This window comes from Pinus tabuliformis, chromosome Q (genome assembly GCF_031772625.1).
Source record: "Pinus tabuliformis cultivar Carrire ecotype Pingquan chromosome Q, CPIR1, whole genome shotgun sequence".
Classification (NCBI taxonomy): domain Eukaryota; kingdom Viridiplantae; phylum Streptophyta; class Pinopsida; order Pinales; family Pinaceae; genus Pinus; species Pinus tabuliformis.
Genome location: NC_142296.1, coordinates 743,530,406 through 743,551,005, shown reverse-complemented (window position 1 = coordinate 743,551,005; position 20,600 = coordinate 743,530,406). Strand labels below are relative to the sequence as shown.

Genomic DNA, 20,600 nt, shown 5'->3' with positions numbered 1-20,600 from the left:
AAAAATTATCAGTGTTATTTTTGGAGCATGGGTTTCATGCTCAAGGTCTTTTATTTTAGAGGTAAAGCACCCACTGAGTGCTTCTAGGGTTTGTCCTAGGTCAAGAAGTTAAAAGAGTCATTGTCATAGGTTGAAGACCCCATCGAGCACATTGTAACTTGTAGAGAAAATTATTTTTGTATTTAAAAGAGTCAAAATACCCTTCAAGACCAAGTCGGCCTGACAATTGAGTAGTCGGCCTAATTTTAGGAGCCACGTCCACCTTGAGAAGCCTATATGAAGGAGGGAACTCGACCTCCTTTGGACATATTCACTTCTCATCTCATTCAAGCAAAGGAGAAGCACAAGAAGGCTAGCGAAGGAGGAGGACGAAGAAAAGAAGTTTCTAGGCTAATTCTCTCCCACATGTGCAAAGAAGGAAAATCATCCTAACTATTGCCCTATAGATTACTCAACACCATATCCCAACAAACTCAAAGGTTATATGTCAGGTGAACCGCTCCCAAAAAGTGACCGCTGGTAGCTCATAAGAACACTCCCAAATTATAGCTGAAAATCCTAAAGAATTTTGCACTACACTTTTGGATTACAAGACTCTTTAAGCAGGAACTGGTCATGCTTGTAAAAGTCAAACTTAGTATCTTCTATAGAGATATTGAATCTCTTCCTATTAGGGAGCAAGGAATTTTTAGCCATTTTGGGTCAGGAATTTCCTGTTTCTCTTGTTCATTTGAGGTGACTCTTTGTTCTATGGTGTAATTATTTGTTTTGCATAGTAATATATGAAGCACAGCCCAATGGGCTAGCTCTCAGCGTCATGCAGTAGGTATCAGGATCAATTCCCCAAACTGACTACCTCTGCTGGGTGCCTCACTCAATGTCCCTGTCAGGTAAAGCATCGCAATCAGCACCAACGGTGTTTGCACTTGGTACTATCCACGAATGCGGGGATGTGCCCAAGAGTTTTCCCATGAGGTTTTCCTTGGGAAAATAAATGAAACAATTTTCAAAATGAAAAAGGATAAAATCACATTCACTCTTAAACTAGGGAATCTGTTATGTAAAAAATTAGTTAATTTTAGGTTTATTATTTAATTTTAGGTTTAATTAGACGAAAGGGCACGATCATAAGATCATGCCCTTTCCCAAAGGGTGCCCATGGCGGTATATAATACAGGAACCCCATTGTAAACAATCATCATCTGTCAATTCATTTATTAATAAAATATATATATATATATATATATATATATATCTTCTGTATATCGAGAAGTTTTTCGCTTCATTAAAAATAAAAAATAAACAAAAAAAAAAAAAAACTTATGTCATGTAATTAAATTAATTAATTTAATTTAATTATTTATTAAAATATATATATATATATATATATATATATATATATATTTAAGCTGGCAGATAAATACATGCCCCCGCAAACCCGCTCAATGTCGACAATGACAATGGCGGATTTCCAAAAAAAATTGTTGGACTCGGAGCATAAGATAAATAACAACCACGACGAGGTCAGTAAAATATTAAATGAATTCCAGATCAAGCTTGAGGAGCAGGCTGACAATATCAAAAAACAGGCGGACCAAATAAAAAATCTTCAGGATACGACAAATCGAATAGAAATAAAAATGGAAAATCAACATGTCCAAACAGAAGCAGACATTAGAGAGGTCTTAACAATGCTGAAAATTCTATGTAAAAAGGCGAATTGTACACCCAAACAACTACTAAAAGAAAATGAAGAGAATCAAGAACACAACTCATCAGATTCAACAAAGTCAACAAACTCTCATGAAAAAGTTGAATCCCCAAGAAAATCAGTGACACCCCACCAAGAAGTGAGTAACGCAACCCTTACAAACAAGCAACTCTAGGATACCTTTACTAATCAACACCCCTTTTTCGCTCAACCATTAGCAACATACCAGCGAAGGGCAAAAGTCGAAATGCCTAAATTCGATGGAAACGAAAAAGACAATGTTGCATGGATAAATAAAGCAGAAAAATACTTTGAAATATATGACATCAATGATGATGACAAAAAGCTTAGGCACGCATCCATGAAAATGGAAGGGGAAGCATATAATTGGTATATGTGGTGGAAAAAGACAACACACGTCATTAGCTGGAGAAAATTTAAGGATGCATTCTTTAAAAGATTCCAAGGTGTAAAGGAAGAAGATTTCTTTTCAAAACTCATCAAATTACGACAAAAAGGAAGTGTGGACGAATACACTCAAGAATGGGAGACCTTAGTAACACGAGTACCTGGGTTATCAAAATCTTGTCTAATTCAATCATACGTCTCGGGACTCAAAACCCATTTACAAGCAGAACTTGAGATGCATGACATTACATCAATAGAAGTAGCAAGACGAAAAGCAAAAACAGCCGAAAAGAAATTCGAACCAATATTTTGGTCAAAAGCGGAAAAAACATATGCAAGACGAAGGATACCCCAATATGTGGACTCAAATAATACAAGATATGTTCCACCACATCGTCGTGAAGATGAAAAATCTAATGTGGAAATGCAAAGGATAAAAGAGGGTAAATGTAAACGCTGTGGTGAGAAGTGGGACCCCAAACATAGATGTGCTAAAGGAAAAGAACCAAAGAACCTATATAATTGTGAAGCAACCAATGATTCAAACAGTGAAGATTATGACATAGAAGAAATAGAAGATGCCCCAAAATTCTCACCATAATTAGATGATGGAAGTATTATGCAAGTGTCATTATCAGCTATGACAGGTATATCACAACCTCAGACCTTAAAGTTAAAAGGACACATAAAGAAGAACAAAGTAATGGTTCTCATCGACTCTGGTAGCACACACAATTTTTTAGATGCAACCGTGGCAAAGAGACTCAATATTTTTTCATTTCCCTTACCAAACATGAAAGTGATGGTAGTTAACAGTAAGAAGATTGAAAAGGTGGGGAAATGCCATAAGGTCAATTTGCAGATTCAAAACTTTAATCTAGAGTCTTCGTTCTTCACGGTACCGTTAGGAAGAGTAGATGTAGTCTTAGGTATCCAATGGCTACGAACTTTAGGTACTTATACCACCAACCATCAAGTACAATTTATAAAATTCAAATGGGGAGGTCAGAAGTACAAACTACACGGATTCCAAGCACCAGAAAATCAAGTTGTATCATCATCTCAGATGATGAAGCTAAGTCGAAAAGGAGCACCTGCTTATGTAGTACAACGTCACCAATTAGAAATGTTATCTGCAAATATAACCAGTGAAGAGTCACCAGAGATACAAGATTTAATTCAGAAGCATGAAAAAGTATTTCAAGACCTACCTATGGAGATGCCACCTAATAGGGAAATTAAGCATACAATAGAAGTCAAGGCAAGGTCAGACCCTGTCAACATCAAGCCATACCGATATCCACATCACCAAAAAACGGAACTTGAGAGATTAATCCAAGACCTTTTAAAGTGTGAGACCTTGATCATCTTGGAATATCTGATCAAGTGGAAGGACTTACCCGAAGAAGACGCTTTCTGGGAGAATGAATCATTCTTCAACAACATCCGTCATTACTTATGCTTTGAGGACAAAGCATTCTTTCAAGAAAAAGGCAATGTTATGTAAAAAAATTAGTTAATTTTAAGTTTATTATTTAATTTTAGGTTTAATTAGACGAAAGGGCACGATCATAAAATCATGCCCTTTCCCAAAGGGTGCCCATGGCGGTATATAAGCCAGGAACCCCATTGTAAACAATCATCATCTGTCAATTCATTTATTAATAAAATATATATATATATATCTTCTGTATATCGAGAAGTTTTTCGCTTCAGAATCCTAAAACTATAAGTGGAGTTACTACAGCTTTCCAAATGTCTCTCAATGTTATGGCAGTATATTTTATAATTATGAGCATAGTCGTATACATCAGAAGGTCAGAGAAAGCAAGATTCATACAGATTAGTACTTCTGCAGTTGAAGTACATTACATTAAGATCATAAAATAAGCAAACTTGTGCCAATTCTTTTAGCATCAACTGAAAACCATGCAAATAGTCTTCATGTACAATTTTCTGTTATATTTAATGAAGCTCCATGCATAGGAAGAATGACTTTGATACACTTATATTATATGAATTCAGGATTTTTTATTTACCCTCCTTGTACATTTTTCTTTCAGTTCTGCTCTCCATTCTTAGGGTCCAGACTACAGCATTTTTAGTTAAGATCAGTGCTTTACATTCTGCATATTTTATTATATAAGAGCCATTTGCTTCCACATTGTATTGGCATTATTGTACTCAGCAGTCCCACTGACGTACTTTTGTGGTCATTTGTTGGATAATTGATCAAATTATCTAATCTAAATTTTATCTTCATTTTCTGCCTAAAAAATGAAATAACTGCTGATGCAGTATTTGTACTTTAACATTACAGACTAATTTTTAAACTTGAGTGTTAGAATGTACCTGTCCATCTGCAGCACAGCTTACAATAGAACAATCATCTGTGAAAGGCATAATTCTGGCCTGAAAAACATTGTTTGTATGACCAGAATGAAAAGATAGTTTCTTAATATTAGCAGCCCAATCCCAAATTATAATTTCCTTGTCATCAGAACCTGACACAAGCAGGTCACCAGTCGGATTAAAATGCACAGTATTTACACATCCCTTGTGTTTTCCCAGCTTGACAGAGAGCTCAAGCCGCTGAATAAGATCCTGCAGAAAACAGAAAAATCAAAAGAGCAAAAACCAGTTGTCATCAAGCACCTGAACTTTAAATCCGTATAATATTCAAAAAGCAACAGGGTGTGTAATATAAGAACTCTTCTGTAGCATCATATGTCCTTCATCACAAAGTAATACTCAAAAAATTGACAAGAAGAAAAGAACTCCTGGAATTCCCCACGGTATTCCAAAAATAAGTTTCATACAACAAGTTATATGATGTATAATTCCCAACCATGCTTAAATGCTCCTTGACAAGTATATTGCTACAGCTATATGGTATATTGTTTCAGTCTGAAAACTGAGAAGGTGATTTATAAGACTGCAAACAAAGAAAGTGATTTTGTTCCTAGACTTTTGTAAGCCTACATAAACAGCTAAACTGAAAGTCTGTACATAAAATTGTTTTTTATGCAATTCTTTAATTGACTTAATGGTGAAACTTCAAACATCTTGACCTTTTTAATAAATTATGAAAGTGGTGCTTTTATCTCAATCTAGAGCCACCTCACAGATGGGATAGACATTTTGGGCTGCCCTAATCTTCGTTTTCATCTTATTTTAACCCAGATATGTAGAACATCTAGAAGTTGACTAGTAGACCCCACATGCCATGGCTTTCAGGAGCACACTTCTGAAGCAAACTCCTCTTGCTGTAATGATATATTTTAGCCAGCTCCTCTCTCTCCTCTATTCTCTCGTATTGCTTGCTTTATGGCTATACTTGGATATAAGATACATCCAGCACTTTCTCACTGAGATTAGCAATTTGAAGTAGCTAGAACATGTAGTTTTCAATTACATTCAAAGCTGATAAAATTCTTGTCAGTCAAAAGTTCTTGAAAAATGGAGCTTGTCCCTAGCTAAAATATGTAACTTTTCATACATTGGTTACCTTCAAGGGGGATAGAAATCTTGTTTGTCGGCAGTTTTTAAATCATGGAATTGGTCCCCATGCCTGTCTTACTGCTAAGCCTTAATGATGTCATATGTTCAATCTTTGGTCCATCTTGGACTTTTCACATCATCTGTCCAGTTTACAATCAGGCAATGCAAAACACCTAGGAAATTATAGATTCATAGAAACATCATGATAGTCACAACGTTTTAAAAACCAGAACTGGACATGAAACCGGATGAGGGTGCAACCAGACTGGGAGAAGAAACCGGATGAGAGTCCATCCTTGCTATTGGAGAAATGAAGAGGAAAACCATCGATAGTCAAAGCACAGATGCCTTATCTGTAGGAACATATTCCTTAGATAGAAACTAAAATATAAGTCCTAAAGTGGGAGATCCAAATCTAGAGGTAGATCTAACTCTTCAATAAAATCCTTACGAAAATGCCAAAAATGTGGTAAAGTTGGGCATTACAAGAAGAGTTGTAAATTTAAAAGTGTGATAAAAAGGGGTCGACAATGTTCCTTCCACATAAGAGAAGACCTCTTCAAAAGGAGAGGATAAGCACTTGGATTATTCAAGCACACATGCAAATCATGATGAAAAATTGATCGACTCAAGTGCTCCTTTTTATATGACTCCCCAAAAGGAGTGGTTTGAGTATATGAAAGGTATGATGGAAGTGACGTTTTCCTAGGAGATAACATGACAACCACAATTACAGGACAAGGAGGTATCAAGTTGTTGCTCAGGAATGGAAGAATTATATCACTCCTTGGAGTTCCACACATTCCAAAGCTAGCTAGAAACTTCATATTTGTAGGTAAGATGAGTGATGCAGGTGTACATACTATATTTGAAAGAAAAACACACAAAATAGTTTGAGGGGAAATGATGTTGATGGAAGGAGTTGAAAATGGAACTCTGTACAAGATGTTATGAAGCACTATCACTAATGGGTCTATGGAGAAAGGACAATGTTGTGGAACCAGAGGCTGGGACATGTCAGAGAGAAGGGCCTTCGAGTATTACATGGTAAAGGTATGGTTGAAAGAATGTCTAACTGCACACTTGAATTCGATCTCTATGGACATTGCACATATGATAAACAGAATCAAGTAAGATTTCCATCTAGCACTACAAGAGCAAAGGGAATCTTAGAGTTAGTAACTTAGTACACAATGATGTGTTTGGGCCTACCTATGTCTTTGGTAAAGTTAAAGAGTTTAAAGCTCTTGTGGAGAACCAAACAAAGAAGAAAATAAAGGTGTTGCGTATAAATAATGTTGGAGAGTTTTGCAAGAATGAATAAAGAATTATGTAAGAAGTGCAGTATAGAAAATCCGAAGACTAATCCATATACACCTCAAAAAAATGGGGTTGCAAAAAAGGATAAATAGGACGTTGATGGAAAAATCAAGAAGCATGCTCAGTGGTGTTGGTTTAAGGTGGGAATCCTGGGCAAAGGCAATGGGCATTCCTTGTTACTCGATAAATCGATCACCCTCAATAGCGTTGGTTGACAAAACTTGCCATAAGGAATGTGTTGATTTTTCGAAGTATCTTCTAAATTGATAATTACTTCTTATGATTTCTTCTTAAGTTAATTCTCTCATGCATTCTCAAACACCATAAAGAAATTAAATAAAGGATATCAACAGTGGAACAAAAATACCAGTAGGATCATAAAGAGATAGCCTGTTGAATTCTGATGTTCTACATTGTAACAATTACTTATTACAAAACTTCTTTCTGTTGCAATATCATTTAAGCAATTGTAAATAAAACATAAACCAAATGCACAATAGAAGACAACCAAGAACAAAATGAGACAGAGAATTTGGATCAAATGACCAGGGAAAAAACCCACAAGGGGAAAACCCAACCAGATTCTTCTTCTATAAGATATGAATCGTTCAGCAGAGATGCAAAGTACAATGAGAGATCATGAGAATGAGTAAGTTCACCCAAATTTGAACAAGTTGGAGCATAAAGATCACTAGTAGCAGCAGCAAATGCAAACATAGAACCAACCTTCCCTTCAACTGAATCAACACTGAAACACTGAATCAACCTTGGCTCGTCGAGTCCTACTCTTACTCTCCAAGTCTCTCTCTCTCACAATCTTCTTCAAGTCCCTCCAACTTTCTCTCTCAAGTTCGAATTCTTCTTTCACAAAGCACAAGTAGTAAGGAGAGATGTTATGAGACACATATATATAGGAGGTGCAACAAATTCATGCCATAAAGGACATACAACTCTCATGCCATGAGGTAGGTGCAACGCATACCTTTTTGCGAAGAGTAACTTATGCCATTATGGAGAGGCAATGAATGCCTTAGAGTAATGTAACTTATGCCATATTAAAGAGAGTCATCATTTTAGGAGAGAAATGTATGACTTAAATCAAGAGAGTGTAACATATGCATTAATGAGAGTGTAAGAGGAATCTTGCATGACATGCCTTTAATGAGTGTGTAAGAGAGAGTGTAACGTAGTGCTATGTGAGTCATCAAGGAGAGAGGTGTAAAGTGATTGAGTGTCATGAAGGAAAGGGGACTTGAAGTTCCTTTTGATAATATCATAGTATCATAAAGAATAATACTAATAATAATAATATTGATGATTAAGTCGAAATTGAACTATTAGGATTGATTAATGACAAGCGATTTTCCATCAAATATACTTGATTACCAATTGATTAAAGGTGATTTACTATTTTTGGAAAGTCATACTTGAGATGCTAGACATGAGTTTCTAATTTTAGAAAGTCACTCTAGAATTGTCAAAAATGAGTTTTTATTTAAGGAAATTCACCCCTGAGCTGCCATCTTTCAACACTCCCTCTTAGCTAGGGAGGAATCTCTTTCTACAACAAAGATCTCTACTTTCTCTACTCATCTTCGTTCATCTCTGCTTTGGAACAATGATGTCTCGATCTAATGAAGAAGAATCATCATAAGGGAGATTCATTTATCACCCTATATTCACAGATCTTTCCACCTTGACATAGACTTGGGGGGATTATCACTTGTCAACACATGACAAGGATCGCACACAACCAAGTCTCACCTCAAGAGTCAAGTGATAGAACACCTGCATCCATAGCCTTTGTCAACACATGACAATAACCAAGTCTCATCTCTACTTGGTCGAATTACCACTTGTCAATGGATGACAAGGATGGCGCACAACCAAGCTTCACCATACCCATTGGCCAGATGGGTGGCAATCCCAACAAGCCCAGCATGTGGGTAGGATGGATACTGGGGTATACTCTTGGCAAATCCCATACTTGATGGTAGGGGGATTACCACTTGTCAACACATGACAAGGATCGCACACAACCTACAGTCAAGAGTTCCCTCAACCCCAGGAGTTCTCCTGGCTCCATTCCCAACCTGTGAGCTCAAAAAAAGGGAAGGGCATAGCTCGGTGCTCTTGATCATCCATGACCGCCCCTCCAGGAAGGGTCAGTCCAAGTTGCTCTCTAAATACCAACAACTTTCCTTTCGGCAAAGGCTTGGTAAGTATGTCAACTATCCAATCATCAGTTGCAATATGATGGAGTCTCATTGCTCCTCTCTGCACCATATCCCAGATATAGTGATATCTAATCTCAATGTGTTTGGACTTGTCATAGAACACGAGATTTTCTGCAAGTTGAATCCCATTCTTATTGTCAAAGTATATTATTGTCGTATCTGGTACATGCCCAAATAGCTCTCCAAAGAGCTTCCTCAGCCATACTGCCTCGCAACTAGCCATGCTAGCGGCAATGTACTCATCTTCAGGCATGGTAAGGGCTACAGACTTATGTTTTCTACTCATCTAAGATATCATGGCAGATCCCAAACTAAAGCAACATCCAGATGTGCTCTTTCTGTCAGCAGAGTTACCAACCAAATCAGCATCAGAGTATCCATGTAGTCTCACATCTCCAGCAGTATATCTCAATCAAAGATTGATGGTCCCATGCAGGTATCTCAACACATGCTTTGCACCAATCCAGTGTGCATGTGATGGCTCAATCACATATTGGCTTAGAGTATTGACCGAAAAACATAAGTCCAGACGAGTGTTCACTAAGAACACCAATGCCCCAATCAGTTGTCAATACTTAGAAGGATTTTCCAAAGCAGGGCCCGCAGCTTCACCACATAACTTCTTGAAGTTCATTTCCACTGGTGTATTCATGGACTTACATTATGTCATATCAATTTTTTCTAGTAGCTTGACAACATATTTCCTTGAAAAGGGAAAATCTCACCGAGTCTTTGCCATACCTCTAGGCCCAGAAAGTAGTGCATCAAATGAAGAGCCTTCATTTCAAACTCAAAAGCTAACTTCCTCTTATAATGGAGGATAAGAGGTTCTCCATCTGTCAAGAGTAAGTCATCAACATATAATACCAAAATCAAACACATACCTTGACCGTTTTGAAGTAGAGATTTGGATCAACATTATTGCTGGTAAAACCAAGCTTCATCAAAAAGCTACCAATGCGAGCATACCAAGCTCTTAGGGCTTGCTTCAATCCATATAGAGCTTTCTTCAATCTACACACATGAGTTTTCATGTCATGTTCTTCAAAGCCTTATGGTTGCTCCACAAATACTTCTTCCTTGAGGAAGCCAGGTAGAAAAACCGTTTTCGCATCGATTTGATGAAGTGTCCATCCCTGGCTAGCGGCTAGAGCTACAATAAATCGGATGGTAGTATATCGGGCGATAGGTGCCAAAATCTCATCATAGTCTATTCCCTCTTTCTGAGAGAAACCTCTAGCCACAAATGTAGCTTTATATTTTTCAATACTTCCATTTGTACCATGTTTAATTTTGTACAACCATTTAGAAGTCACAATAGACTTCCCTTTGGGTCTTGGAACTACTTCCCATACATCATTATGTATGATGGACTCATATTCTTCGGCCATAGCATCTTTCGATAATTGATCTTTCACTACTTCTTCATAAGTGCATGGTTCAGCCTGTATAATGTTGCTCATGGCTACAACGTATCCCTAGAACCGGCATGGTTTCTTGCTTTCTCTGAAGGTTCCTCCGGGGCAGCATGTCTCTCAGCATCCTGTAAAGTGTCACAAAGCCATAATGGTTTTTTTCTAGTATGAGGATCACATGGAGGAGGATCCAAGGGGTCCATGGGATTCATGGGTTCATCAACAAGATCAAGCTAAGGCTCAAGATCTTCTTTTGTATCCAAGGCATCATCTTGTCTCTCAACATTAGCAGGAGTGGGAATGTCTCTAGCTTTTCCGAGAGTTGCATCTTCATCAAATGTTACATCCCTGCTAAACTCTATAGTTCTTTGATTAGGTACGTATATTTTGTAACCTTTAGAATTTTCATAATAACCAACAAACGTACCTTTCTTACCTAAAGCTTCCAGCTTGGTCCTCTTTTCCTTTGGCACATGAAAGTAGACAAGGCAGCCAAAGATCCTTAAGTGCCCAACCTCAGGCTTTTCACCAGTGAAGACTTCTTCAGGAGTCTTGTTGTTTAAGGCTCGATGTGGAGATCTATTTTGGACATAGACAGTAGTGTTAGCAACTTCTCCCCATAGAAACTTTGGTAGCTTTTGATCATGCAACATAGCTTTGACTGCTTCCATGATAGTTTTGTTCTTTCTTTCAGCCACACCATTTTCTTCTGAGTTATATGGTACGGTGGTCTCTATCTTGATTCCGGCTTCTTTGCAGAAGTCATTGAAATCATTTGAAGTGAACTCTTCTCCATTGTCAGATTTGAAGATTTGATTTGCTTTCCAGTTTGCTTTGAAGTCTTTGAACATGCCAAAATGCTTGACCTTTGTTTTTCAAAAAGAAAATCAATGTCTTGCAAGAAAAATCATCCACAAGGATTATATAATACAAATAGCCACCAAGAGAAGTTACAGGCATAGGTCCACATAAATCAGAGTGTATAAAGTGAAGTACCTGACTAGTTTTGCTTTTGCTTGAAGGGAATAGTCCCTTTACATGCTTTCCACTTGCACACCCTTGGCAAACTCCATCATGATCCACTCTAATCTCAGGCATTCTGGAAACCATCTTCTCACATTAGGCAAAGCTTTATAGTGTAGATGAGCGAACCTTCAGTGCCACAATTCACATTGATGATTATTATCATGAATCAACTCATGGATTGGTTTTCCATTGATTTTATAAAGACCTTCAAATCTCGATCCCAGAGTGAAGGCATCTCTCATGCTAGATTGTATTGGCCAAGTGAGAACTTTTCCACATATGAAAGCAACTTTCATTCCTTTGTCTTCTAAGGCAAATATAGATACAATATTCTTTTTCAAACCAAGTACATACAAAACTTCTTGAAGAGATATAGTTTTACCTTGATCCAAATGAAAAGAAACAAAACTAGATCCCTTTATAGGATGTGTAGAATTATCTCCAAGCTAAGTCACCTGACACGGGGATTCGGGACACGTAGGATTCGGGATTCGTGGTGTCGGATTCGGGACACGCTGACCCCCGGAACAGGACACGTTAGGACACGTTATATATTATTTTATTAAAAATATATATATATATATATATATATATATTTTAAAAAAAAATTATATATATAATATATATATATATATATATATATATATATATTAAAAATTAGTTATTAGCATATTTCTTACACAAATTTTAATTAATGATACAAATTTATTGATTTCAAACATAGATCTTCATCTATAGCTATTAGCATGCACAGTACATACAAAATTCAAATAAATGTCAGTGGTACTGGTCACATAAATGATAAATCTATTAAAAATTTAAATCATGATTCATAATTCATAACTGAAAGACAACTTACAACAACAAGATAGTAAGATAAACACACTGACAACTCTAGTTTTCTCATTAAGTCATCAAATCAAAATCTGTTACATAGGTAGTGTTGGTGCAATGCCAATGGCAAATAGAAATAGAAAATATAAAACAACTATAGGTATACAAGCCTCAAGGCATCAATCAGCATCAGAATCAGCATCACTGTCCCCATCATCATGGTCCCCACTGCTCTCCTCTGCATCCTCCTCCTCCCCTGTATCCATAGTCGCCTCTGCATCTGCTGGTATGGAGGTTGACCCCTCTAAGTCATCAAAACTAATAGGGTCTAGCACTGGATCACCGAGATCCATGTTGGCCAATGCCAACTCAACAGGGGTGTCCAGACCCATATCTTCAGGAAAGACATCCCACATCTTTGTCTTTCCCCTCAACCACTCTTCCCTCTGCCTGTAAATAAGACGAAGGTTGGTGTGCACATACACCATTGTCTCTACCCTGGACTGCTCAAGCCTGTTCTTCTTCACAGTATGCAAATTCCCATATGTGCTCCAATTCCTCTCGCAACAAGAGGATGAAGTCACCTGAGAGAGGAGCCTCATGGCTAACTGCTGAAGAGGAGGGCTTGTTGCCCCATGATTTGCCCACCAAGAGTAGGGCTTCTTAAGCCCCCTGTCTCTAATCACATCATAACCTCCAAATCGACCAGTGCCAGTGGAAAACTCTACAAAGGCATCCTCCACCTCAGCAAGCAATGCACTATCCTGATAAATCCGCTTCAATGCCTCTTTCCTCCCCTGTGAGATTTCACCATCCATGTGAGGAGGGAATCTGCGGGAAGGTCCACCATTCAGCCACTCATGGCTGTAGTATTTGGGGTTCAATGAGTGAGCCAAACAATGTAAAGGTGTACAATTCTTGTCCCATCTGCGGACAAGAATATCATGTATGGTATCGCAGAAGGCCTCTGGTGATGTCTCATATTGGGGGCACTCACTCTGTAGAATAATGCTCCTCACAGACTCAATCATGGAATCCCATCCCTCATAAACCTCTCCTAGGATGGGTTTGTCTGTATCTGCAACTCGAAGCAAAGAGATGATAGGGTCCATGATCCGAATAATTAGATCTACCCTCTCCCACCAAGCATCATCTAGTACCGTGTCCTTCACTCTTTTAGAGGCTGCCTGATCTGTCTTTCTCCAAAAAGACCAAAACTCAGAAATAACCATGGACCCAAGAGCAGTCTTGACCTCCCTCAACCTCTTCAACATCATGAATGAAGATGCAAACCGTGTATCAGCAATCTTCAACAATGATAGATTGCTGTACTCCTTGTAGATAGTGAGGGCATTTGTACGATTTTGCACAAAGTTACGGATATGTCTTGCATCCTCAATAATGCTTCCAATCCAAAGCACATCAGAAGCAATGGATTTCAGTGCTAAGTTCAATGAATGGACAATGCAAGGTGTCCAAAACACTTGTGGATATTTAGCTTCCACAATCATGCCAGTCGCCTTGCAAACAGGTGCATTATCTGTAATGATTTGCACACAAGAATCAACACCTACCTCTTCAACAACTCTAATAAATAACTCACCCATAAATTGTGCATCCTTGTATTCGCCAAGTGTATCCACTGCTTTCAGGAAAACTGGACCATTCAAGGAAGACACCATGAAGTTGATGATTGGGTGTCGTGCTGGATCTGTCCATCCATCAGAAACAATGCTAACCCCAGATGTTGGCCATGATGCCTTAATAGGCTCGAGCATTTTTTGCCTTCGTCAACAATGTGGTTCTCAGCTTCTCTGACCCAGGAGGCACATACCCTGCTGGAGCCCCTTGAGTTAGAGCTCGGCACATCTCAACAAATAAAGGTGAACGTGCAACATTAAATGATATGAAGTTTTGATAGAAGAAGAAGGAAATGGTGAGATCAAGCTCTTCCCGTCTCTCTTTTTGGAAAATCCTGTCCATTGGACCAAGTGATCTTCTTTTTAATGCTTGTCCCCCAGTAGAAGTAGAACTCTCAAATGGAAATTTGGTGGTGGCTTTCCTCAAAAATGGAAGGGGGTCTTCATTCTTGCCCTTGGGTGCTTTTGATTTTGAAGCCAGTGCCACATGTTCCATACCAACATTGGCCTCCTTTTCCAATTCTTTTCTCTCTTGTGAAGTAATAACTTTACAAGATCCAATCCCACAACCAGGTATAGCCAACAAATGTGACTTCACACGGTAATATGTGCTTTTGAAAGAAATGTTACAAAAGTTGCATTTCCATTGCACATTGCCTCCTCCCTTTCCCTTGTTGTTTGGCCCATCCTCTCTTGTGACATATTTCCACAATGGATATTTTTCATTGTCTTTAAGTCCTCTTCCCTCAACATTACTTGCAGCAGACTCTGATGATATTGGGGGAGGAAGAGCATCTCTACCCATGACATTCTTGCCCTTCCTTGCTGCCTTTGATTGAGCCATGTTACCTCAACCTGTAAAAAAAATGAACAAACAGTCAAACTGCTGTAAAAATTTAAAAATGCAAACAGCAAAAGAAATGAACAAGAATCAAGTTCATTTTATAGTATATATCAGTGGCTCACTGGCTGTATTCTATGTTGCTGTATAAAAATCAGATTATCCATCCACCGTTGTAGAGATTCATGATTCAGTTGATGTGGCTGATGATTCAGTTGAAGTTCTTGAGTGTCATCAGAACGAGGAGGATGCAGCAGAAGTTGAAACACAAGTTTTTATTAGGGACTGTACAGGTGAGAAGGGACATTACAGGTGGGACTGAAATGATAAAATAATTGAGGAATGGAAGCAATCCAGTTGTATTGCAAACGCTTGGATATTATAGACTTCTTGTTAAAGAAAGTAATAGAAGATTCAACAGACAAAACCGTATAAAAGTAAGATTTTAACTCAGTGATATTGATCACATATACTGTTTATCTATACTTCTCTGCAAAAATTGACAATTTATCAACCCAGAAATTAATCTCTCCAGTCCACAGTGATAAGCTCGGGCTAAAACGAATCCCGCAAAGCAGAGAAAAGTGGCTCAATGAGGCAGATCTGGGCTGGAAGGAAAGGAAGGTTGCAGCAAAGGCTTTAACAGTGAAGATTTGTCTGTGAGCTGCCAAAAACCTATCAACCGAAATCTAACCAGCCCTCGTTACAAACTAAAAAATGAGCTTCTTAAACAAAAAAATAACTACTTTATTACTCTCGGCACCTGCACTCTAGACCGGCAATAACAATTTTTTTGTTCTCAACGCAAGACAGACCTGGCGGTAGCCCTGTTTTTCTTAATTGAATACAGAAATCAATATAACATTGACACTGAGCTGCTATTATATAGATTGCCAACTCAATGCTTATGCGATATCTTCTGCACAGGTTTGTTCTCTCAAAAGTTAAGGGTCCCTTCTTCTACCTTTAGATATCGGATTGGAGGACTAATTGGATAGAATATGAATATAGAATCAGTCCCTTCTACCTTTAGATATTGGAGTTACTGCAGGACTTATGGGATTCAATATTAATATAGAATGGCAGATTGTAAGTTTAAAGGATAGCGTTAGGCAAATAGGTGAGGGTCGTGAGGCCATAAGGAGGGTGCTGCGTTAAGCCTCAAGGGCTGCTACAGGCAGCAAGAGCCAGCCAAACAATGGCTGCATTAAGCCTTAAACTGTTAAACAGCAGCGTGAGGGTAAAGAGGAGGATGTCCGCGGCAGCGTGAAAGGAGAACAACGAAGACAAGTCACTGCCAAAACTAACCTGCAAGATTGCTGAACAGTGAATCGCTGATTGAATGCGAATATAAACCTAAATGCGGTCCGCTCCTCGCTGCAACTGGTGAATGAATCCTTTGCGGCTTTGCCAAATCGCTGTTTTACGACCCGACTCCTTTGCAATTGCCGTCAAATGGGAGAGACAGCGCATTTAAACCTAGCAGCAGACCCGAAAAACGAATCCGAAACCAGGACTCGATCTGAAAATCGTGACACGTTTTCCATTTTTTGAACACGCCCCTGGACACGACGTGCCACAAGAGGACACGACGAGTCCTTCCAGAATGACACGTGTCAGGACAGAATCGTGTCCGATTCGTCCGATTCGGGATTCGTCCAGGGTTTTGGACGAATCCAGTTTCATAGTCTCCAAGTATAATTTTTAGATCCGTCTCCCTCTCAACCAAATTTAAGAGAACTTTATAACCAATAAAGTGTCTTGAAGCACCACTATCAACCAACCAACTATCACAAGAATCTGTAGGAGAGGAACTAGAAAAAGCAGAAACGAGAAATACTATGATTGTGTTTCAGCTGCATTATTATCATATCTTGAGTTCCTTGAAATCCTGTAAGAACGGTAGCTTTCTTTATGAACAGCAAGAGCTTCTGAAGTTGTTGCTATGACTGTTGTGGTTGGATCTTGGTGCACTTCTATTTTCTGGACAATCACAGGCATAGTGGCCATGCTTATGGCAATTGTAGCATTGAACTTTTGATAAGTCCTTGTTCCATTTATAGGAACTATTGGATCTAGGAGCAGGCTTTCTTGAAAAGTGATGACCTCTTTTTCCTTTCTGCTTCTTGTCTTGGACAGCAAAGGCAGTAGGTTCTCCCTCTTCATGTTTGGGAATTCTTCCTCTGGCAATCATTCTGGCCTCTTCTTGATTGCACTTTCCCAAGAGCTCATCAAATGTGGGACACTTATCATTGTTGTTGATGGTAGTAATAAAATTTTCCCAAGTTGGAGAAAGACCTCCAAGCGTAATCAGCACTAGCTCTTTATCAGATACAATTTCACCAATAGTTGATAGTTAATCCTTTATTTTAGATATCCTCATGAAGTATGCTCGAATGGTCTCTCCTTTGTTCATCTTAATGTCCTTGAGTTGATTCTTCAAATCAAGGATTTGACTCAAGTTGTTTACTTGATACATTCCAAGAATCCAATCATCTTGTCATACATTTCCTTAGATTTCTTCAACTTGGAGACGTAGGTGATGAGATGGTCTCCATGAGAATCAAAGATAATCTTCTTAGCCTTCACTTCTCCCTTGTTGTATCTGGACTTGACAGCAACATTTGAATTTTTTGGTGGTTCTGGTACCTCACCTTCCACATATTCTAGTACATCATGTTTTTCAAGAGTAATGTCCAATCTTGCCTTCCATGGACCAAAATTCGAAGCATCATTCAACTTCTCTTCATTCTTGAAGTAAAAAGAAGACATCTTGATCAAGTCAAATAAATCTCAGTAGCAAGTAAGATCTCTTCAAAGGAGTGACAGCTCTTATCGTCTTGGGCCTGTCTTCACCAAAGCTTTGATACCATATTGAAACTTTGATGTTCTATGCTATAACAATTACTTACTACAAAACTTCGTTTTAGTGCAATATCATTTAAGAAATTGTAGATAGAACATAAACCAAATGCACAATAGAAGACAGCCAAGAACAAAATGAGACACAGAGAATTTAGATCCAATGATCAAGGCAAAACCCCACAAGGGGAAAACCCAACCAGATTCTTCTGCTATTAGATATCAATTGTTCAGCAGAGATAAAGAGTACAAAGAGAGATCAAGGGAATGAGTAAGTTCATCCAAATCTGAACAAGCTGAAGCATAAAGATCACTGGTAGCAGCAGCAGATGCAAACACTAAATCAGCATTCCCTTCAATTGAATCAACCTTGGCTCATCAAGTCTGCTCTTACTCTCCAAGTCTCTCTCTCGCACAATCTTCTTCAAGTCTCTCCAACTCTCTCTCAAGTTCGAATTCTTCTTTCACAACGCACAAGTAGTAAGGAGAGATGATATGAGACACACATATATAGGAGGTGCAACGAATTCATGCCATAAAGGAGGTACAACTCACATGCCATGAGGTAGGTGCAACGCATGCCTTTTTGGGAAGAGTAACTTATGCCATTATGGAGAGGCAACGCATGCCTTAGAGAAGTGTAACTTATGCCATTAAGGAGAGTCATCATTTTAGGAGAGAAACATATGACTTAAATGAGGAGAGTGTAACATATGCATTAATGAGAGTGTAAGAGGAATCTTTCATGACATGCCTTTAATGAGTGTGTAAGAGAGAGTTTAACATAGTGCTATGTGAGTCATCAAGGAAAGAGATTCTATGGGATTGAGTGTCATTAAAGAAAGGGGACTTGAAATTCCTTGTGATAATTATTAATATCATAGTATCATAAAAGATAATACTAATAATATTTAATAATATTGATGATTAAGTTGAAATTGAACCATTAGGATTGATTAATGATAAGTTAAGTGATTTTCCATCAACTATACTTGATTACCAATTGATACAAGGTTATTTACTATTTTTGGAAAGTCATACTTGAGATGCTAAACATGACTTTCTAATTTTAGAAAGTCACTTTAGAATTGTCATAAATGAGTTTTTATTTAAAGAAATTCATCCATGAGCTGCCAATTTCCAACACAGTGACACAAGAACACAAATATTACCCTGGGCAAACCCACATGGGGGAAAAGCCTCGCATCCTTTTTCTTAGAGAAATTATTCAAGTCAACAGAGAACATCATAAAGTCAAACTAACAGCTCTAGCCACATCCGGTCAAACTGCCCACAAGACAAGTCAAACTATTGTTCATCAAATTCAGTCTCGTCTGCTCTGAACTTCGACCTTCTTCTTCATGAAAAGACTCGATTCTACTCCTTAGAAATTTGCTTGTCTTCGATTCTACTCCTCACAATTTCGCTTGTCTCAGATAGACTTTTTGCTAGCCTTAGAGAGATCTCCTCACTGACCTCAAATAGACCTCTTCGCCAGCTTTAAACAGAGCTTCTTACTGGCCTCAGATTCGTCCTCTATACTAGCCTCAGACTTGGCCTCTTTTGTTGCCTCACACTCGATCTCTTTTCTTGCCTCAGACTCCTTCACTAACTTTATAGATACATCGAATTGCTTGCCATGGAGGACAAAATGGTGTCTATATAGGCTGAATAGGTGCCTCTAGAAGCGAGGCCAACATGTAAGAGGGCCTGCAAGGTCAATTTTGGAGCCAAAGAAATCAAATTTAAATTTCACAATTTTTCTCCTTTAGAAACAACATGAAAGACATGTCATAAATTTTATCTTTTGACAATAGCATGAAGAACATGCTTTATATTTCTCACTACCAATACATCAAGAAAAAAATATAAATTATGAAGACCGACCAGAGCTACAAAATTCAACAACATGGACTAGTTAAAAAACCCTCTCTTAAACATCTCAAAGATTTTGGTTGTGATGTTATATAGAGTTCCAATGGAGCATAGAAGTAAGCTGGATAATAAAATTGAAAAGTGTATCTTTATTGGCTATAAAGATGGTATAAAAGGTTATAAACTTTTGTTAATTTTAGATAACAATGGTATGTTTTATGCTTAAGCACAATTTACTTCAATGCTTCTTATCAACCCAATGATAACTTCCAATTATATCCAGTAGCAATCACATTAACTTAAACCCATTGATAGTGAATGCAGATAGAACATAAAAACATGTGCAGAAGACAAGCCAAGGCAAGAGGACACAGGATCTGGCGGATGCCAGGGAAAAACCCCAATATGGGGAAACCCTTTAATCGAATCTTCTTATTATTCTTCAATAGTTCAGCAAAGAGAGAGAGTACAAATATCAAATTAACTTGCCCAAAACAGTGTTGTTAAATCAGCAACCAACAGCAATCAGGTGCAGCGCTAACCAAAAAGTCAGCGGTGGTCAAAGTAGCTCCAAAATGTCCTCCAAGCAGCTCGGTCAATAGCAGATAAATTTGACCTTCCAAGAGGGTCAAAGTCAACCCAAAACAGATCGGTCAAACCAGTCAAAGGAGAGAGAAAACGCTGCTGTAAATTTTGAAATCGAATATGAAGTCAACACTGAAGTCAACTTAGTCAACCTATCCCAATCACCTCAAAAACTGTGCCAATCAATGCGGCCTCCAAAAATTGAAATTATGCCCACTAGAACAAAGTCAACGCTAGTCAAAAACACCCAAGTAAATGCTAGTCAATGTTGTCATGTTTTCTGAAATTTTTCGGCCAGCACACTAACCCAAAAATTCATCCTCCTTTCACACGTGCAAAGTAGAG

The 20,600-nt window shown here is 38.2% G+C and overlaps 1 protein-coding gene across 1 annotated transcript in view; it reads right to left on the bottom strand.

Moving 5' to 3' along the window:
- LOC149221680 (uncharacterized) overlaps nucleotides 1-20,600 on the bottom strand; it is a 112,964-nt gene that overhangs the window by 41,549 nt on the left and 50,815 nt on the right. Inside the window, exon 2 of the mRNA XM_089385185.1 lies at nucleotides 4,472-4,723. Coding sequence (XP_089241311.1) covers nucleotides 4,472-4,723 — 252 coding nt within the window. The remainder of the gene's footprint in view (nucleotides 1-4,471; nucleotides 4,724-20,600) is intronic.